Source organism: Venturia canescens, chromosome 7, assembly GCF_019457755.1.
Source record: "Venturia canescens isolate UGA chromosome 7, ASM1945775v1, whole genome shotgun sequence".
Taxonomy (NCBI): domain Eukaryota; kingdom Metazoa; phylum Arthropoda; class Insecta; order Hymenoptera; family Ichneumonidae; genus Venturia; species Venturia canescens.
The window spans coordinates 10,504,312-10,523,266 of NC_057427.1; the positions used below are offsets into that span (position 1 = coordinate 10,504,312).

Genomic DNA, 18,955 nt, shown 5'->3' on the forward strand with positions numbered 1-18,955 from the left:
TGTTAAATTATGACAAAACCAAGTATTCAGGGTTTTCGAAAACATTTGGAACCGCGGTGTCCGCCGACAGTTCGTATTAGCAGCTCGAAACCGACATCGTTCGAATTTTCGTAATCAAAAATTCAGCTGAAAATATAACCTCGTTTGCGCAAGTTTTCCTATTGTTTGATAGACCTTTGAAAAAAGTCAAGTTTTCTCGAAGTTTTCGAACTCAGGTTCAGACTATGTCGAAATTAAGATCAACCGACCGATGAGCAAGGAGTGTACGGTGATAAAAACGACGACTTTGTCGACGTACACAATGTTTATTATTATGTTTCATACTGAGAAAAGTGCAAATATCAAATGACCAATAAATACAGTGATAATAATGATGTTGAAAAAAAGTATCGTAACTTCGCTATTATCCTGTGGCCGCCGCTGATCTCTCCTTGTGAATCTTCCAAGCGTGCTGAATTCCCCAAATAGCCAGAGGCCTCATATAACCAATGGAACGATAAACCTTGTTCTCTTGTAGCGCCTCGGGAGTTTCGAAGCCAAGACCTATTTTCTCGTATACCGTTCTATAAACACCCTCTGCAGTTTGAAAACCTTCCTCGATCATGCCCTGTTCACATCCCGATTTGTTATTCACATTATTATTGCTATTATTAATAAAACAACATTTCAAAAGAAAATAAGAAAAATAAGGGCAGCGATATTCTTCGATCGTCTATTTTACAGCGCTTTCAGCTCAGTTTACAAAAACATTTTGCATTGAATATTACTGAAGGGCAGAACGTCGATTCTGTGGGTAAATCGATGCGACGAAAATTCTTACGCTTGGACGAATAGAAAATTAAAATATCAAACTAAAAAAAAAACTGTTGGTCCGAAGAGCAATAATTCAGTTCTTTATCCCCGCAAAAATTTGTTTGAGCCCATCACCTGATTCGCTGACTCAAACGAATGTGGTCCGATACAACGAAAAGTCGTTGAAATCATCAAGAAACATTTAGTTGAGTCAACAAATTTCTGTTGTCAGTATAACCCGACAAAGTAATTTTGTTTTACTCCCATTAATATTCACCTCGTGTATCATCAGAGCAGCTAAACCATAAGTGACTCCGGTCCACATTTCTTCGCTCTGTACCGTTACAGTGTCTATACCAACCCCCGGAACGTAACCATTAACGGCTCCTTGTTGACCGTCCTTAAACTTAATGACGTTATTGTGAAAAATCACCCGCAGAGCCGACTTAACGCGATCCTCGGGGAAAATCTGCCGAGAAATAGGCGTTTTATCAGAGTTTTTCCGACAGCATTTTTTAAAAATTCTTTTCAAACGATCACATACTTCGTGACCGAATCCGCAGGCCTGGAGATACCATTGTCCGCAGAGTTGATCGCTCATTATTACTTTCTGATGTATCGATTTGCTGCTGTCGAAGTTATAATAATGACCTGAAAATTCCAGAAGAAGCAACGAAAATCGATTATTTCTTTCAGCCTATTGAGTCCTCGGAATAAAAAAAAAATGAACGGATTTCTTTACTGGCAATTGTACGAGTGTACGAAATCGATTGGGAATATTTGATGAAACTTGCCATTCCACAGTTTTTCCTGAAAGGCCTCACTAGCCTTGGCCAATACAGCTTCATATTCCATAGCCGTCTCTTTATGATCGAGAATCTCGGCAATTTTTGTAAAGCACCTGAGAGCTCCGAGCCACAAGCTTCCGCAATACGAGCTTCGAATAAAAAAAAAATCAGCAGCAGCAGCAGCAGCGAGGGGTTAAGATATTGGAAAAGGTGTATCAATCGTATATTGAATTTTCAAGGAGAAAGCTCGAAAATATTTTATCAAGATATTCAATAAAATTTTGCATATTCTCCGGCTGTGAGGAGAGCAGGAACGTTTCATCATTCATTTCTTTATCATTTTACCTCGGGCCCTCGGGCATCCAAAGGTCGTAAGTATGATCCGGAATTCCCGAATTCTCGATAAGACCGTCCCCGTCCTTGTCCGACCTCATCGAATGTTCAATAACTTCTTTCAAGGTCACCCAAAAATCTTTCAGCTGCTGTGAATTGCCGGTCATCGCGTAGTCCCGATAACAGCTTAAGACGAATTTTGGATTCAAATCTTTCCAGTTGGAAACGTCGTGGATCGGGTAAGCATTTATCCGTTCGAATGGCTCCTCCGCTGGGGACGAAAACATTATGCTTTTTTATTCCTTCACAAACCAATAATAAAGGACGCGAAAGTTGTTGAAAAAAAAAACGTTTTGAGATAATTTTAACGGCTTGGAGAAACAAAAAATAACGGTCAAGTCTCGTTTTACCGTGATTTATTGTACGCTCTTACTAACAGGGATCGCCCATGTCGTGAGGCACGGAACCTGCGACCTTCCTCGCGGCTTTACCACCACGGAAAATCAGCGTTCGCGATTCATCGTGCGTTTTTTGTACGGCATCACGAACCTCGTACTGCAACGAGGCTTCCAAATTCGGCCATAAACTCGCAAGAGCGAAAGACGCGTAAAAATTAACATCGTAAGTGTTGTACATTCTGTATTCGTGACCTTCCAGATACGCGAAGCGTCCGTACTTGTGCCTGATTTATAAAATATCCTCGTCGTAAATCATCACAATTGAAAACTAAATCAAAACTCATGAAGACATAACTCGAGACGTTATTCAATGATAAAACTGGAATTTTCATAAAAACGAAAGTAAAATCTTAGAAAAACAGAGACGAAGGAAATTCGTGACTTCCGAGACTCGCGAAATTTCTATATTTCGATCTGACCAATAAAATATTGTCTCTGATGGAAAAAAACAAAACTCGATGACGCTCAATTCAGAGTTTTGATTCGAAGAAAAAAAGGTTAAAATCCTCAAAAGCATTGAATGCAATCTCGAGAAGCCTTAAAATCGATGGAGTGAAAATTAAATTGAAATTCACCGGGGATCGGTCACGGGGAAGTGATCATTTTCGCTCGGACGTAACCAAACGGTTCCACCGTCAGCGACGTAATACAATTCGTTGAACAATGCACTTTTGTACCAATCCGGCAAGGCCTCATCGTCCAATACTTCGCTCTGCCACTTGTGTATATCGTTTTCCCAGGAGGCATAATTCTTCAAAGCATAATTCGATATCTCCGGAGCAACGGATTTTTCGTCGTCGTGGAAATACGTCGTGTAAAATCTAAAATTTCAAGTTTTCCAGGATTCGATGCGTGTTTTAAAAAAGTCGGACGTACCGCGATGAAAAAAGTGGATTAATGAGATGATCGACTCGAGTGTTCTATTATTTTCATTCGGGGCTTCGAACTCAAAGAAAAATGTCGTTGCGCGCACTCGCGAGGCTGTCGGGATGTCTGAAATGAAAATGAGAGTGTTCGGAGGTTAGGGTACGATCGAAAAGAAGGAAATATGCAGCCCAGCCTTACCAGCGTTAGTTTGCGTGCGATAAAACAGAAAATTACGATTTTTTATCGAAAATTAGAAGAAAGAAATGCCCCAAAACACCTGTTTTCCTGTGCGAAATTTCAATAAACGATCGTGTGATATTTATTCGTAAAAATTCAATTAAAAATGCAATTACGAACCTCATCCATTCTCGGCGATTGTCCACGAAGTGAATTTTCGGCATGTCCCAAACCAGACTGAATTCCGCGTCACGCGTTTCTCCTGCCGCGACGAAAGTCGAAGCGCAAACAGCACAAGCTGTTTCTTTTTCTGAAGCAATAACACGAAAGGCCGAATCGGGCATAACGAAGTTTTAACGAAGCGTTTTCACTCCCATATATTAAATATTTCGTACTTGTTTTTTCGCTATTTTTTTCCGCTCGGGAGTCAAGTTTTCCCGTGTCATTTAAAGACGTCCACAAATCGCGGCCATCGCCGGACGGGTCGAAATTAACCTTGCGCGATATGAAAACACCGCTTCGTGACCTCCCAGCGACCGCATATGTGCACGGCATCGAATTCAACTGCTGGTGTATCATCACACCAATCGTATCATCCTCGTACTCGAATGACTCGTTCCATTTGTCACCTGTCAACGATCGTTTGTCACTTTCTTCTTCCCAAATTCAGATTCAAACAACGTTTTTGTCTAAATCGAGATTCACGGTCAAAAGCCCTTGAAAAACACAGAACGATTTCTAACCGCAAAGTGACTAAATCGTACCTTCGCTGTTTTCGTTGCCTTGTCCACTTTGAAAGACGAACGTAATGCTGATGTCGAAATCACGATTGGACGAATTGTCGATTTGCCAAACAAAAATGGCGCAGGGTAGCGAGCTGTCTTTGTAATTGTGTGGTATGACCGGAGATATTTGACGACAAATAAGCCTGAGTTGAAATTGAGGTATTTCGTAAACAGTCCACGAACGTGGATAAAGCGCTGTGTAAAAAGCATCCTTGCCATCGTAGTTCCAGTCCCAACTGGACAGATTTTTTCGCTTTCTGATCTCCGAACGAAAGGAATAATGTTTAATTTAATAAATAGAACGCGATATTTGGAGCGCTCGACGACTCTCGTGTATACGGTGGATTTTATATGTGTACATAAAATTGATCGAGAGGTCTCTTACCGGCTCGAACCCGGCGACAAAACTCGCTGATAAAGTGTATTCCCATCTGTGCTCCTGATCGTAACGATAAAACGATTCGCATCTACGATGTTATATTGATAAATTCCGGGTACTAGACCGTTACGGCAAAATTCACCTTTAAAACCTCGTCCCATCGTACCTGCTCCCAATCCGCCGATCGGTGCACCTTTTTACACAATATCATTCTTTCTATTTATATATTAAGAAACGTCAATAAATTTCGGCGCCAATTCATCCGTACCATAACCTCGAAATTGTATGATTTTTCACTTAATATTCACTGAAATAATACTCGATAAAATGATTCATCGGAAAACTATCTTTCTCGTGGATTTATTAAATATCGGAAAATCATATCGAAACGATATATTACTAATTCAAGAATCACATTATTTTCGGCAACCGCAAACGCACGAGCTATGGGTTTGCTCGCTTACGATAGCGCGTTATTTTGACCGTTTCGGAAAATTCATCTCTTGAACCTGATGAGTTTCTCTCGCTATATATTCCCTCGATATTTTTAATACCGCTCAAATTGTGTAACAAACCGTAAATTCGCATTCCAGTCCTGGGATAGAAAAAGTCCATGCACGGCAATTTCTTCTTCCGCTTCACAGCGTTCCAATAATAAAATACATATCTGAAAATAATTTTCGTCTCTTGTCTAACGTGTTTTTATCTTTCTTTGTATCATATATTTCTCTAACTCAAAAGAATTCCAATTTCCATTTTTCGAGGTTAAAAATAGTGTTAGTGGCGCCAGCTAAAATAATACAGCTACGAAATTATCAGCTGGAGAAAAACTCTATCACAGTATACTAGTTTATCGACGATGATAACAGAAAAAATAGTGTTACAGGATCGATTGTCTCGCTGCGGAGGTACTTGCGTCGCAAACTCATTTCGATATTATCGACAATCGGTACTTAAACCCGTTGGTTTCCCTAGAATTTTAACGAACGTCGGTACACGACTGTGCACCGACATGCTGGTCGCATTGCATAAATTAAAAGTACAAGCGACAACCGTCGGTATTTAGTCAAGTTATTTAATCATCTAATGACCATACTCAGATATTATTGAATCATTCGTGACCACTGAACGGTTATACGTGGACTTAGTTCTCGATGCAATCGATTTTATGAAAACAATAAATGTTTGATTAATGTGCACCCAAAATTTCGTTTATTCGATTATAAAGTAACTATAGCGCGATACTGTTAAACATTAATTTAAGGAGGTCCCTTTTTTATCAGTCCATCAGCCCACGGTTCCCATGGACCTTCTGATCTCTGATAAGAAATGTTATTTACATTCCTTTTTCATTTTGCATTTTATTTTTTTATGCGGTTTACCTTACACTGCGAGTAGAAACAAAACAGACATGCAAGTTGACACAAAAGATCGAATTAGATAGCGTCAAGTTTGCAGATGGGGCAGTTGATGGTACAAACACACAATCAATTCGTGTATAAATAAAAACGTGCACCGGAATACAAAATATAAAATTTATCACTAACCTCCAGCTCGTCACTACAATATTATACAATTGACTAAGCCGTAGCCGACAACTAGGCGACCATTTTTCAGGGAATTCGTGATCAAGACGGACCTTAAAGCCGTACCGTGGTATCTCAGTAATACCGCCCGTGTCCATGTTTCTTTTTTTATATTAATTTTCCCTTCAATTATACGTCAAGTATTTAACAATAACTTTTTTTTCTATATCCATACGATCACTGAATTCATCGAAAGATCTCCGTTTTTCAGTGTAATAGCATAATACCGTAATACAATCAGCGATGCAAATCTGTCGGAATTTACTATCACACTGAATTTTAACCCCTCCCTTGGCATATCCGAAGTATTGCGCGCGTATCATAGTGTTGTTTTGTACAGCCTGAAGTTCGAGTTTAGTGTAGTGTAGTGGTGTTTGTTGTTGGTGGTAGTGCAAATGTTTCCCCCCCTCTCCTTCGCCCTCGATCCGACGAAGAAAACGAAGAATATTCGTTCAATCAAAAATTCAAAATTCGTTAAAAGTCGTTGACCAACCGTCGCAATCGTCAGTGAAAATTGATAGGACTTGAGGGAACAGGCACAACTGTTATTGCAAAGTTTTTTCTCAAAAATTTATTACAACGCTGTATCGATTCTTGTTACGACAGATTTCCTCTCAAACAATGAACTTGTGAAGAAACGTTTGAGTAAATTATACTACACATCGGAACGAACATTTCGTAAAACTAAAAAACCTAACCTCGTTCTTACGGATTTTTGTATACCGAATATCTGTGCAACTCAGCACGATGGATTACTTCGTAACGAATAATTCTTTAGCACCCGCACCCATGGGTATACAGAGTACGGCTGGTGCTGTTCCTGTCAAGAATGACAAAGGTAAATTTATGCCCAATCAGCGGGGTATCTAACACTAACGGCCCCAAAGAATTTTAGGGTTACATAAATACAATTTTTAGGGTTACATAAATAATGAATGAAGAAAGTTAATTGACCATTTGGTCTGTAAGAAAGATTATTGATTTTTATTGTGTATTGTGAAAAAATATATAAAAAATATTACATAGAATCGTTAAGTAACGATCCCAGCAAAACTTTCAAATTAGCGGAGCTTGCTTTATCTAACTATGATACTTTAAAAGACCTTTTATTGTCAGAATTAGACTATGATTTTATGAAAAGTTGAGAAATAAAAGATATAATTTGATGGACCAAAAACATTGTTAAATCGTAAAAGCGTTTGAGGAGTCGCTATTTGTACTACAAATGCTAACACTACCATTTAATAGTATTGTTATATTCTGGATTATTAGTACAAATAACAGTGGTTTCGATTATTGCATTTTGCTTGATTTTTATACTTATCTCATGAAAGTCTCAAATTTTCCAAATCCTGTTTAAATTATTATTAACTTTTGTTTTTGTTTGAATAGGTGAGGTGTCTATGAAAAAAGTCAAAGTTCATCGATACGTGTCCGGCAAGCGTCCTGATTATGCTCCTGCAGCAAGTTCAGAAGAAGAATCAGAGGAAGATGATTTCATTGACAAATGCGCCCACAAATCTTATGAAGAGAGTGAAAGTGGATCAAATCAAGTGGTTCCTTCGCATGCATTGCCAAGAGAGCATGAGGAAGATGATCCTCGTCTTCGTAGACTAACACGGTTAGAGCGACAACGAGAAAGAGAATCAGAAGCTTCTCCAGAACGCCATCGTCAAATTCACGAACCAGAAATTCTGGAAACAGAACCGGAAAGAGCGAGAGAGCGAATCAAACTGGACAGTTCCGATTCATCCGAGGATGAAGAATTATCTGACACAGAAATTGAGAGACGCCGTGTGGCTCTGAAACAGAGACTTCTTTCAAATAAGGAAGTCGACGAGGAACTTACTCAAAACATCGACGAAGACAAGTCTGGCGAGAGCTCTGACGAGAGTTCCGAGTACGAGGAATATACCGATTCCGAGGAAGAGACTGGACCACGTTTGAAACCTGTTTTTGTACGGAAAAGAGATCGTATCACTGTCATGGAAAAAGAGAAGGAGGCTATCAAGCAAAAACAGGCCGAAGCCGAAGCAAAGAAATTATCAGACGAACGGAAAAGGCAAACGTTAAGAGTAAGTTTGAGACGAATTATCATTTTCAAATGCAATAACATGTTTGATAATTTAATAACTTTCAAAACGTAACTCCAATTCGAAAATAAATCTACGCAATGATAGAAGAATCGTTAGGTCGGCTTTTGCAGGAAAGCCAAACAATCTACTTTTTGATTTCTTGCATACCATGACCCAACATCTACTCAAATACTCACTTTTTTTCATTTAGATGGTGGAAGAGGTGATTCGCAAAGAGACTCAATTGCCGAAGAGTACAGATCAAGAGTGCAAACTCGACGACGTCTGCACTGACGACGAGAACGACGAGGTTGAGTACGAGGCGTGGAAATTGCGGGAGCTCAAGAGAATCAAACGCGATAGAGAAGAAAGAGAAACGTGAGTGTTCAATACTTTTCATACATTCTTCAACTTTATTCCCTTCACCTGAATAAAAACACGTCAATAATTTCGACAAATTTTTCATTTTAGAATCGAGAAAGAACGATTAGAAATCGAGAGGATCCGAAATATGACGGAAGAGGAGAGACGACAAGAGGCACGTCTTAATCCAAAGACAATAACAAATAAAGCAGCGAAGGGAAAATATAAATTTTTGCAAAAATATTATCATCGCGGTGCCTTTTATCTTGATCGTGATGACACGATATTCAAGCGTGACTTCTCCGGAGCTACGCTTGAAGATCACTTCGATAAAACTGTATTGCCAAAGGTAATGCAAGTTAAGAACTTCGGACGGAGTGGAAGAACTAAGTATACTCATCTCGTCGATCAAGATACTACACAGTTCGACTCACCTTGGATTTCTGAGACTGCCCAGAACCTAAAGTTTCATAACAATCAGGCTGCAGGAATGAAACAATACTTCGACCGACCGTCACTAAAAAAACTCAAAACCACCAATTGAAACAAATAAAATAAACAATAAATTGGAAATTTTATCAAGAAACTCGGTTGAGCCTCGGTATACATTATATTTATTTTTTTGTACATAACGTTCATTTACATAATCTAACTAATTATAACACTATTTAATTATGGAAATGTCTCAGGTTTACATTGTAACATTGTAATCGTCGTTACAAATAATTGAGAATACGTTTAATCACATGTTATTGATCTAATGAACAACAAAGTCAATGAAATTAAAACGGAAGGGGCTAATATCGCGTCTGCTCGTCCTCTATTAAATTGTTTAATATTGCGAAGATATTGTCTAATATCTTCTTTCAACGTTTGATCGAACGGTTAACTCGATAGCTATTTTTATAATTTTTTTGTGTCAAAAGAAAATCTGAATATTGTGGTGTGAATGTAGGATGCGATTGTACGTATGGGTGTCTGTGCGTGTGTGCGTTCTAATTGTGAGTGGTATACGTGAAGATACCGAGACGTAAAATATTGTAAGGAGTATTGCTCCGATTCGACTTAAAATTGACGACGGTTGACGAGGAACGCTCTCGTCAGTTCGACCCGAGTATGAAAAGTGTGTAAATGCGAAATCTAATGAGACTCGCATATCTCGAAATAAACTTTCGTTGAAATGTTTGACCGTCTAATGCAATCTTTCTGTTATTCTCTAACAATATTTCATTAAAGAACGAAACAACTGAATGTTAGGTATTGCAGGTTGTAAACTCTATGTATATAAAAAGAAACTTTTTCGAGATATACAAATGGGAAATGAAATCATAGAAAGATGGGAAAGATAAAAAGCTACACATTTCACGCGTTGCTTCTGATGCACTTGAGAGCTTGCTTAGCGGCAGTACATTTAGCTTGTTTCTTGTTCGCTCCAAATCCACGAAACGTCTTCGTTTTTCCGGCGATCGTGACCTCCAGTGTCACCATTACTGTTTGCGTTCCATCAACCGTCAATGAGATCAACCTGAAATATGATATAATGTGGTTTGATAATCTTCAGGATTTTGCACACAAGCTTTCATAGCTGTAAAAGATTGTCAGTATTTTTTCAGTTCTTATCAATGCGCAAGGACTGAAATTTGAAAGGGATAAAAAATTGTGACAAATTTATTCTTCAAATCTAAAAATTTGTACTTATACGTAAATTTGGGATTTGCGCCAGGGGTTTCGTGAATAACACAAATTGGCTGTTTCGACACTTGCTTGCTGAAAGTGGCTGAAAATTTTAAAAAACTCCCATTACAAGTGACAATTCATTATTTTTTCTCGTAACAATCGCAAGATTCAATTCACTGATTTCTTTTTGCATCATGGTGTACATGCAACGTTCGTTAAAATTTGTCGTAGCTCTCGAATCGAACCTTTATCCATGGAAAAAATAATCTGAACCAATAAACCTGTACGGGGATATTAACAAAATTCAACTTATTGACATTGATTATTATAATTAATGTATGACAACTCTATTGGGTACCTACGAAGATGAAATTTTGGTAAATTGTTGTACCGGTTATAAAAAAATATGATTTTGTACGATTTTAAAGAAAATTACCAACTTTTTCGGTAGAAAAAGCCTTTACCTTTGCTTCTTTGGCCCGTAAAATATGGTTTTTACACGGCCCTAATGGCATACGCGCCAAAACTCCAAGAAATAATCGAAACATTCGTTAAATTTCAAACGGATCGAGATTTCATTGTCGGCGATGAAGTAAGTCAACGAGTTCCCATAAAAACGAAAACAACTGCATTTTAATGCTATCATGTTTTTAAAACAATGAAAAAGTTACTATAAAATTGAAATATAAACAAAAATCGTTAAAATTTCAACATTCCGTGCTGAGTTCTCACATAGTCTGAACTAACAAGCAAATTTTCCCTGCAATTACTTTGAATACTCCGCGAGGAAAAATACGGCAAAATGGCGGAATTTGTAGATGTGCCAAAAGTTTTAGGCGACTTTTTCGAATCGGTAATCGAGGCCATTTGCCTCGACACCGGGAGAAACTTGCGCAAAGTTTGGGAGATGGTGATAACTGTGATATTCGCTATTCGGAAATGGGAATTCAGCCATGAGGTCGTCACAGACTTGCGTAACAACGTAGACGCTTGACGACGATCTATAGCTGGGCATCACGCGAGAGCTTGATCGTATTTGAAAACGTTCAATGGTTCGGTAGGTGGATCCTCATGATCGTCGGTATGTCCGATTAGAGCCTTTAACGTGATGTTGAAAAAAAATATTTTTTTCAGTAAACAATCACTGTGACAATGAAGACCTTAAAGACCTTCAAGTAATGAGATCGAAGTCATCGAAATGTTCTCTACAAAATGATCGATTTTAATGAAAAATTTTCATGCAAATTAACATTTCTAATTTTCTAATTTTCTTTTAATACTGGGCGTCCAGTCACTACTGTGCCTCTTGATTTATTTCCAAACTCTTGAAATCAAGAGACGCGGCACCGACTCGACGCTAAATATTTGAAAAAACATAAATCTAGCGACAGGCGAACTACTTCAAATGAATTCGAATTTTCTTTCAAACGATTCTTTTAATTATTATAGATTCAATTTTTTTCCGATTTCTCCATTTTCGTTCGCTTTCATAAATTATTTTTCGCCCTATGAATAACTATTGAACTTGTGGGTTTTTTACACAACGAAAATCAAATTTGACTGGATGGTTTTCAATTTTGATTGAAAAAAAAAAATCAAATGTATAATAGACCTTTCCGCGGCTCAATTCTGAAATCGACGCCTATCGAAAAACTTCGTTGACAGCTCTTATGAACAAGTCGATGATGATCGATGATTTTCTTGCATCAAATCATAATAACAATTAGGAATTTTGATTTTCTATTGCGAAAATTGATCATTCACATACGAAACTATTGAAAAAGACAAATTATTTTGCCAAAGAGTTTTTCCCAAATAAAAAAAAGTATATATATAAATAAGGGGATTGTACCCGAGAATCTCAAATTGACGATCGAACGCTGAACCAATGATTCAAATAAAGTATTTCGAATAACGTAAAAAAAAAATTATACATGCTCATCAGAAGAGTTTGAAGGATAAATGGTCCATGGAAAATAACTACACCCAGCGATTAATATCATCTCAGAATAAGAATTCGATAGGCTTACATTCACTATTTTTGTTCAGAATTTTCTTTTCATTATATATATATATGTGTGTTTCTATGTAGGAGAAGTAAGGTTATTATTTCAACGCAAACGCTTTATGCGGTCAAAATTGGCGCCGTCGGCACAATGTCTCGACCATCCCCTCCAATTTGGTCGTAGGTGCCACAGGTGCCACAGGTCTACTACCCAGTGTACGCGGTGTACGCTTTCACCTCGTTCGTGTCTGTAAGTGGCTATGAATTCGACACTGCGATGCCAAATAAGAAGAGTGGGGGATCTGTAGGGTCAGACCTCTACTCGCTGAGAGTGCAGAGTCGCAGGTCGCAGTCGCAGAGTCGCAGACGCAGAGTGTGCTACAAGTGCAGCAAGCGAGAACAGACGTATCGAAAGAACAAACACAACTGTTATTGCAAAGTTTTTTCTTAAAAATTTATTGCAACCGTGTATCGATTCTCGTTACGACAGATTTCCTCTCAAACAGTGAAGTTCTGAAGAAACGTTTGAGTTAATTATACACAACGGAACAAACATTTCGTAAAACTTTGAAAAACCTAACCTCGTTCTTACGGATTTGTGTATACCGAATATCTGTGCAACTCAACACGATGGATTACTTCGTAACGAATAATTCTTTAGCACCCGCACCCATGGGTATACAGAGTACGGCTGGTGCTGTTCCTATCAAAAATGACAAAGGTAAATTTATGCGCAATCAACGGAGCGAAAGCATCCAACACTCTAACGGCCCCAAAGATTTTAGGGTTACATAAATAATTAATGAAAAAAAATAATTGACCATCTGGTCTGTAAGAAAGATTATTGATTTTCATTGTGTATTGTGAAAAAATATTACATAAAATCGTTAAGTAACGATCCCAGCAAAACTTTCAAATTAGCGGAGCTTGCTTTATCTAACTATGATACTTTAAAAGTCCTTTTATTGTCAGAATTAGACTAGGATTTTATGAGAAGTTGAGAAATAAAAGATAAAATTTGATGAACCACAAACATTGTTAAATCGTAAAAGCGTTTGAGTAGTCGCTATTTGTACTACAAATGTTAACACTACCATTGAATAGTATTGTTATATTCTGGATTATTAGTACAAATAGCAGTGGTTTCGATTATTGCATTTTGCTTGATTTTTACACTTATCTCATGAAAGTCCTGTTTAAATAATTATTAATCTGTGTTTTTGTATGAATAGGTGAGGTGTCTATGAAAAAAGTCAAAGTTCATCGATACGTGTCCGGCAAGCGTCCTGATTATGCTCCTGCAGCAAGTTCAGAAGAAGAATCAGAGGAGGATGATTTCATTGACAAATATGCCCACAAATCTTATGAAGAGGATGAAAGTGGATCAACTCAGGTAGCACCTTCGCATGCCTCGCCAAGAGAACGCGAGGAAGATGATCCTCGTCTTCGTAGACTAACACGATTGAAGCGACAACGAGAAAGAGAATCAGAAGCTTCTCCAGAACGCCATCGTCAAATTCACGAACCAGAAATTCTGGAAACAGAACCGGAAAGAGCGAGAGAGCGAATCAAACTGGACAGTTCCGATTCGTCCGAGGATGAAGAATTATCTGACACAGAAATTGAGAGACGCCGTGTGGCTCTGAAACAGAGACTTCTTTCAAATAAGGAAGTCGACGAGGAACTTGCTCAAAACATCGACGAAGACAAGTCTGGCGAGAGCTCTGACGAGAGTTCTGAGTACGAGGAATATACCGATTCCGAGGAAGAGACTGGACCACGTTTGAAACCTGTTTTTGTACGGAAAAGAGATCGTATCACTGTCATGGAAAAAGAGAAGGAGGCTATCAAGCAAAAACAGGCCGAAGCCGAAGCAAAAAAATTATCAGACGAACGAAAAAGGCAAACGTTAAGAGTAAGTTTGAGACGAATTATTATTTTCGAACGTAATAACATATTTGATAATTTAATCACATTCAAAACGTAATTCCAACTCGAAAATAAATCTACGCAATGATAGAAGAATCGTTAGGTCGGCTTTTGCAGGAAAGCCAAACAATCTACTTTTTGATTTCTTGCATACCATGACCCAACGTCTACTCAAATACTGACTTTTTTTCTATTTAGATGGTAGAAGAGGTGATTCGCAAAGAGACTCAATTGCCGAAGAGTACAGATCAAGAGTGCAAACTCGACGACGTCTGCACTGACGACGAGAACGACGAGGTTGAGTACGAGGCGTGGAAATTGCGGGAGCTCAAGAGAATCAAACGCGATAGAGAAGAAAGAGAAACGTGAGTGTTCAATACTTTTCATACATGCTTCAACTTTATTCCCTTCACCTGAATAAAAACACGTCAATAATTTCGACAAATTTTTCATTTTAGAATCGAGAAAGAACGATTAGAAATCGAGAGGATCCGAAATATGACGGAAGAGGAGAGACGACAAGAGGCACGTCTTAATCCAAAGACAATAACAAATAAAGCAGCAAAGGGAAAATATAAATTTTTGCAAAAATATTATCATCGCGGTGCCTTTTATCTTGATCGTGATGACACGATATTCAAGCGTGACTTCTCCGGAGCTACGCTTGAAGATCACTTCGATAAAACTGTATTGCCAAAGGTAATGCAAGTTAAGAACTTCGGACGGAGTGGAAGAACTAAGTATACTCATCTCGTCGATCAAGATACTACACAGTTCGACTCACCTTGGATTTCTGAGACTGCCCAGAACCTAAAGTTTCATAACAATCAGGCTGCAGGAATGAAACAATACTTCGACCGACCGTCACTAAAAAAACTCAAAATCACCAATTGAAACAAATAAAATAAACAATAAATTGGTTGAGCCTCGGTGCATTATATTTATTTTTTTGTACATAACGTTCATTTACATATCTTACTATTTATAACACCATTTCATTTTGGAAATGTCTCAGGTTTACATTATAACATTGTAATCGTCATCACAAATAATTGAGAATACGATTAATAACATGTCAATAATGTAGTGAACAATAAAATCTATGAAATTAAAACGGAAGGCGTTGATATCGCATCTTCTTGTCCTCTATTAGATTGTTTAATTTAGAGCAAATATCTTTCGACGTTTGTTCGAACGGTCAACTCAATAGCTATAAAAATCAGAATTTTTTAGTATCAAAAGGAGATCTGAATATTCAATTTCTCAAACGTATGAACGAAACCACTGAATGTTAGGTATTGCAGCTTGTAAACTCTATCTATATAAAAAGAAATTTTTTCGAGACATACAAATGCGAAATGAAATCAAAGAAATATAGGAAAAATAAGAAGCGACACATTTTACACGTTGCTTCTGATGATGCACTTGAGAGCTTGCTTAGCAACAGCGCATTTAGCTTGTTTCTTTCGTACGAGATTCACAAACAGACTCAGCTGCCGTGCGGACGTACCTCAAATCTCTTGAATTTAAAACTTCTCTATACCCATCACTTGTACCAGTTCATCTGTCCTATTAGTATCGTAATAAATGAAATCGCTTACCATCATACCTCTAAATCTCGAAAATACCGTGCCCGAGTTGTTTCTTCTCTGAAAAGGTTGAATATTATCATATCCAACTTCAAATACAGGCTTTTCTATCTTCGTTCTACAGGCTCCATAATTTCAAACACGAGGTGAGATCGATCTAATTTTACCTCTCTACGATAGCTTTCGAAAATAAAAATGAATATGCTCAAACCTATGCTAGTTATTAAGTCTATTTATTTATCTATGTATGGTAAAACTTAAATTGTCTTCTTTCTCGTTCAACCGTTTAATTTATGAACCTTAATTTTCGGCTAACTGGTCGCGGATCATCCTGTCCCCAAATAGACAATTAAATGAAGAATTTTTCCTCTCTCCATTCTTGTAAACTCTTTAAGTTCGATATATCACTTTGTTTTTTTCTCTCTCTATCTGTTCTTCTATATCATCGTCTCTCTTTAACGCATGTAATATAGTCAATATAAGTATCTTTCAATGTTTTACGCGATTACTATAATGCAGAAAAAAATAAAGAAAAAAAACTACAACAACGATAAGTTCGTAAGTAAGTTCTTTGTCGATAAGTTCGTAATAAATAATTTATTCATTTAGTTAAATATTCATGATCACATGTCTCTTCTCGTCAAGATAAGTGGGATTCTATGCTGAGATAATACAATGATTTGGAACAGGAAAAGGTAAAAAACTCATTGTCCACTTTTCAACTTTTATTGCTTCCGAAATCTTTTCGTCTCTCGCTCTCTTTCTCTTCGAGAGCCATTACATAGAATTCAACACTATTTGCGCCTTACAACTGAATTGTATATCTGTAAATAGTCTTCTTTCGTCCTATTATTCCGCGAGTACATAATGAATATATGTATATACACATATACTTGTACTACAAAACAAATTCAATCTAAGTAACAATAATAAAGAAACGAATAAACAATACTGTTACAACAGAACCGATATAGATTTCACTAAAGCACAAAAACAAAGGGAAATTTAAATAATATCTGTCAAAGGCCTTAAAACACTGATTTGCCACCATACCCCCTCCTGCCCGTGCAAGAGGCAAGAGGGATCGTGAAGTTTCATCTTCTCCCGAAACTTCCCGCTTTGGCTCCCAGCAAGGGGCTTCAAAAAAATCCTCGCGTCGAGATACCCAATACCTGTGCATATCTGTAGACAAATGGAATATCGTTACCATCCCGACTCGTCAGAACCTTTTTTAATCGAAGTAATGGACACTATTCTTGATAACAACGAAGGAAACCTCTGTCCTATAAGCATTGGTAAAGCCTTTTCTAAATTCAATAAGGATTTGCTTGAAATAAAACCCTGTGGCAATGACCGCATTAATGTAATATTTAAAAACGCTGAAGCGGCTAATAATTCAATAGAAAATGAAATTCACCTGGTAAATCCAAACTAGATTGCGTTTGTTCCTGACCACCGCGTGTCTACTCCGGGTTTAATTAAGGGTGTTGACTCGTCTTTGTCTAACAAAGAGGTACTAGAAGGACTAAAGGTTTTCCCTCCTGAAATACATGTTCTAGATCTCGAGCGTCTCATTAGAAAGGTCGATCAGACTTAATCTCAGAATCAGAATCACGTGAAAAATGTTTCGAACCAATAGTGGGAGGTCATTTAGTCGATTTTTGCGATTTTCGAAAAAGTTCAAAATTTTCCAAACTTTTTTCGAAGTCTATTGCCTTCGAAATTTTTTTTTTTTCGGTCATTACAACTTTGTCTCATTCGACTCAGAATCGTATGAAAAATGTTTCGAACCAATCGTGGGAGGTCATTTAGTCGATTTTTACGATTTTCGAAAAAGTTCAAAATTTTCCAAACTTTTTTCGAAGTATATTGCCTTCGAAATTTTTTTTTTTTTCGGTCATTACAACTTTGTCTCATTCGACTCAGAATCGTATGAAAAATGTTTCGAACCAATCGTGGGAGGCCATTTAGCCGGTTTTTGCGATTTTCGAAAAAGTTCAAAATTTTCCAAACTTTTTTCGAAGTCTATTGCCTTCGAAATTTTTTTTTTTTTCGGTCATTACAACTTTGTCTCATTCGACTCAGAATCGTATGAAAAATGTTTCGAACCAATCGTGGGAGGTCATTTAGACGATTTTTGCGATTTTCGAAAAAGTTCAAAATTTTCGAAACTTTTTTCGAAGTCTATTGCCTTCGAATTTTTTTTTTTTTTTTTGGTCATTACAACTTTGTCTCATTCGACTCAGAATCGCATGAAAAATGTTTCGAACCAATCGTGGGAGGTCATTTAGTCGATTTTTGCGATTTTCGAAAAATTTCAAAATTTTCGAACCTTTTTCGAAGTCTATTGCCTTCGAAATTTTTTTTTTTCGGTCATTACAACTTTGTCTCATTCGACTCAGAATCGCATGAAAAATGTTTCGAACCAATCGTGGGAGGTCATTTAGACGATTTTTGTGATTTTCGAAAAAGTTCAAAATTTTCGAAACTTTTTTCGAAGTCATTGCCTTCGAATTTTTTTTTTTTTTTTGGTCATTACAACTTTGTCTCATTCGACTCAGAATCGCATGAAAAATGTTTCGAACCAATCGTGGGAGGTCATTTAGTCGATTTTTGCGATTTTCGAAAAATTTCAAAATTTTCGAACCTTTTTCGAAGTCTATTGCCTTCGAAATTTTTTTTTTTTTCGGTCATTACAAATTTGTCTCATTCGACTCAGAATCGTATGAAAAATGTTTCGAACCAATCGTGGGAGGTCATTTAGACGATTTTTGCGATTTTCGAAAAAGTTCAAAATTTTCGAAACTTTTTTCGAAGTCTATTGCCTTCGAATTTTTTTTTTTTTTTGGTCATTACAACTTTGTCTCATTCGACTCAGAATCGCATGAAAAATGTTTCGAACCAATCGTGGGAGGTCTTTTAGTCGATTTTTGCGATTTTCGAAAAATTTCAAAATTTTCGAACCTTTTTCGAAGTCTATTGCCTTCGAAATTTTTTTTTTTTCGGTCATTACAACTTTGTCTCATTCGACTCAGAATCGCATGAAAAATGTTTCGAACCAATCGTGGGAGGTTATTTAGTCGATTTTTGCGTTTTCAAAAATTTTGAAAATTTTCGAGACTTCTAATTTTTTCATAGTCTACTGCCTGCAA

General features: G+C 37.3%; 3 protein-coding genes across 3 annotated transcripts; 2 read left to right on the forward strand and 1 right to left on the reverse strand.

Annotated features, from left to right (window-relative positions):
* Positions 1 to 285: 285 nt before the first annotated feature.
* LOC122413213 (non-lysosomal glucosylceramidase) lies at positions 286 to 6,439 on the reverse strand. The gene is made up of 13 exons (XM_043423403.1): positions 6,127 to 6,439; positions 5,155 to 5,246; positions 4,586 to 4,772; positions 4,180 to 4,457; positions 3,811 to 4,044; positions 3,596 to 3,725; positions 2,947 to 3,192; positions 2,351 to 2,595; positions 1,926 to 2,184; positions 1,587 to 1,729; positions 1,337 to 1,443; positions 1,070 to 1,261; positions 286 to 607 (listed from the first exon to the last, which is right to left on the reverse strand). Exons 1-13 carry the CDS (start codon positions 6,261 to 6,263, stop codon positions 404 to 406), a joined length of 2,454 nt encoding a protein of 817 aa, XP_043279338.1. The 5' UTR covers positions 6,264 to 6,439; the 3' UTR covers positions 286 to 403.
* Positions 6,440 to 6,501: 62 nt separating this feature from the next.
* Positions 6,502 to 9,788, forward strand: LOC122413215 (microfibrillar-associated protein 1-like). Its single transcript, XM_043423405.1, has 4 exons — positions 6,502 to 7,003; positions 7,558 to 8,240; positions 8,452 to 8,618; positions 8,712 to 9,788. The coding sequence occupies exons 1-4, from the start codon at positions 6,913 to 6,915 to the stop codon at positions 9,145 to 9,147; spliced, it is 1,377 nt and encodes a 458-aa protein (XP_043279340.1). The 5' UTR covers positions 6,502 to 6,912; the 3' UTR covers positions 9,148 to 9,788.
* Positions 9,789 to 12,599: 2,811 nt separating this feature from the next.
* On the forward strand, positions 12,600 to 15,329 carry LOC122413575 (microfibrillar-associated protein 1-like). The gene is made up of 4 exons (XM_043424011.1): positions 12,600 to 13,006; positions 13,518 to 14,200; positions 14,413 to 14,579; positions 14,673 to 15,329. Exons 1-4 carry the CDS (start codon positions 12,916 to 12,918, stop codon positions 15,106 to 15,108), a joined length of 1,377 nt encoding a protein of 458 aa, XP_043279946.1. The 5' UTR covers positions 12,600 to 12,915; the 3' UTR covers positions 15,109 to 15,329.
* The last annotated feature ends 3,626 nt before the right edge of the window (positions 15,330 to 18,955 follow it).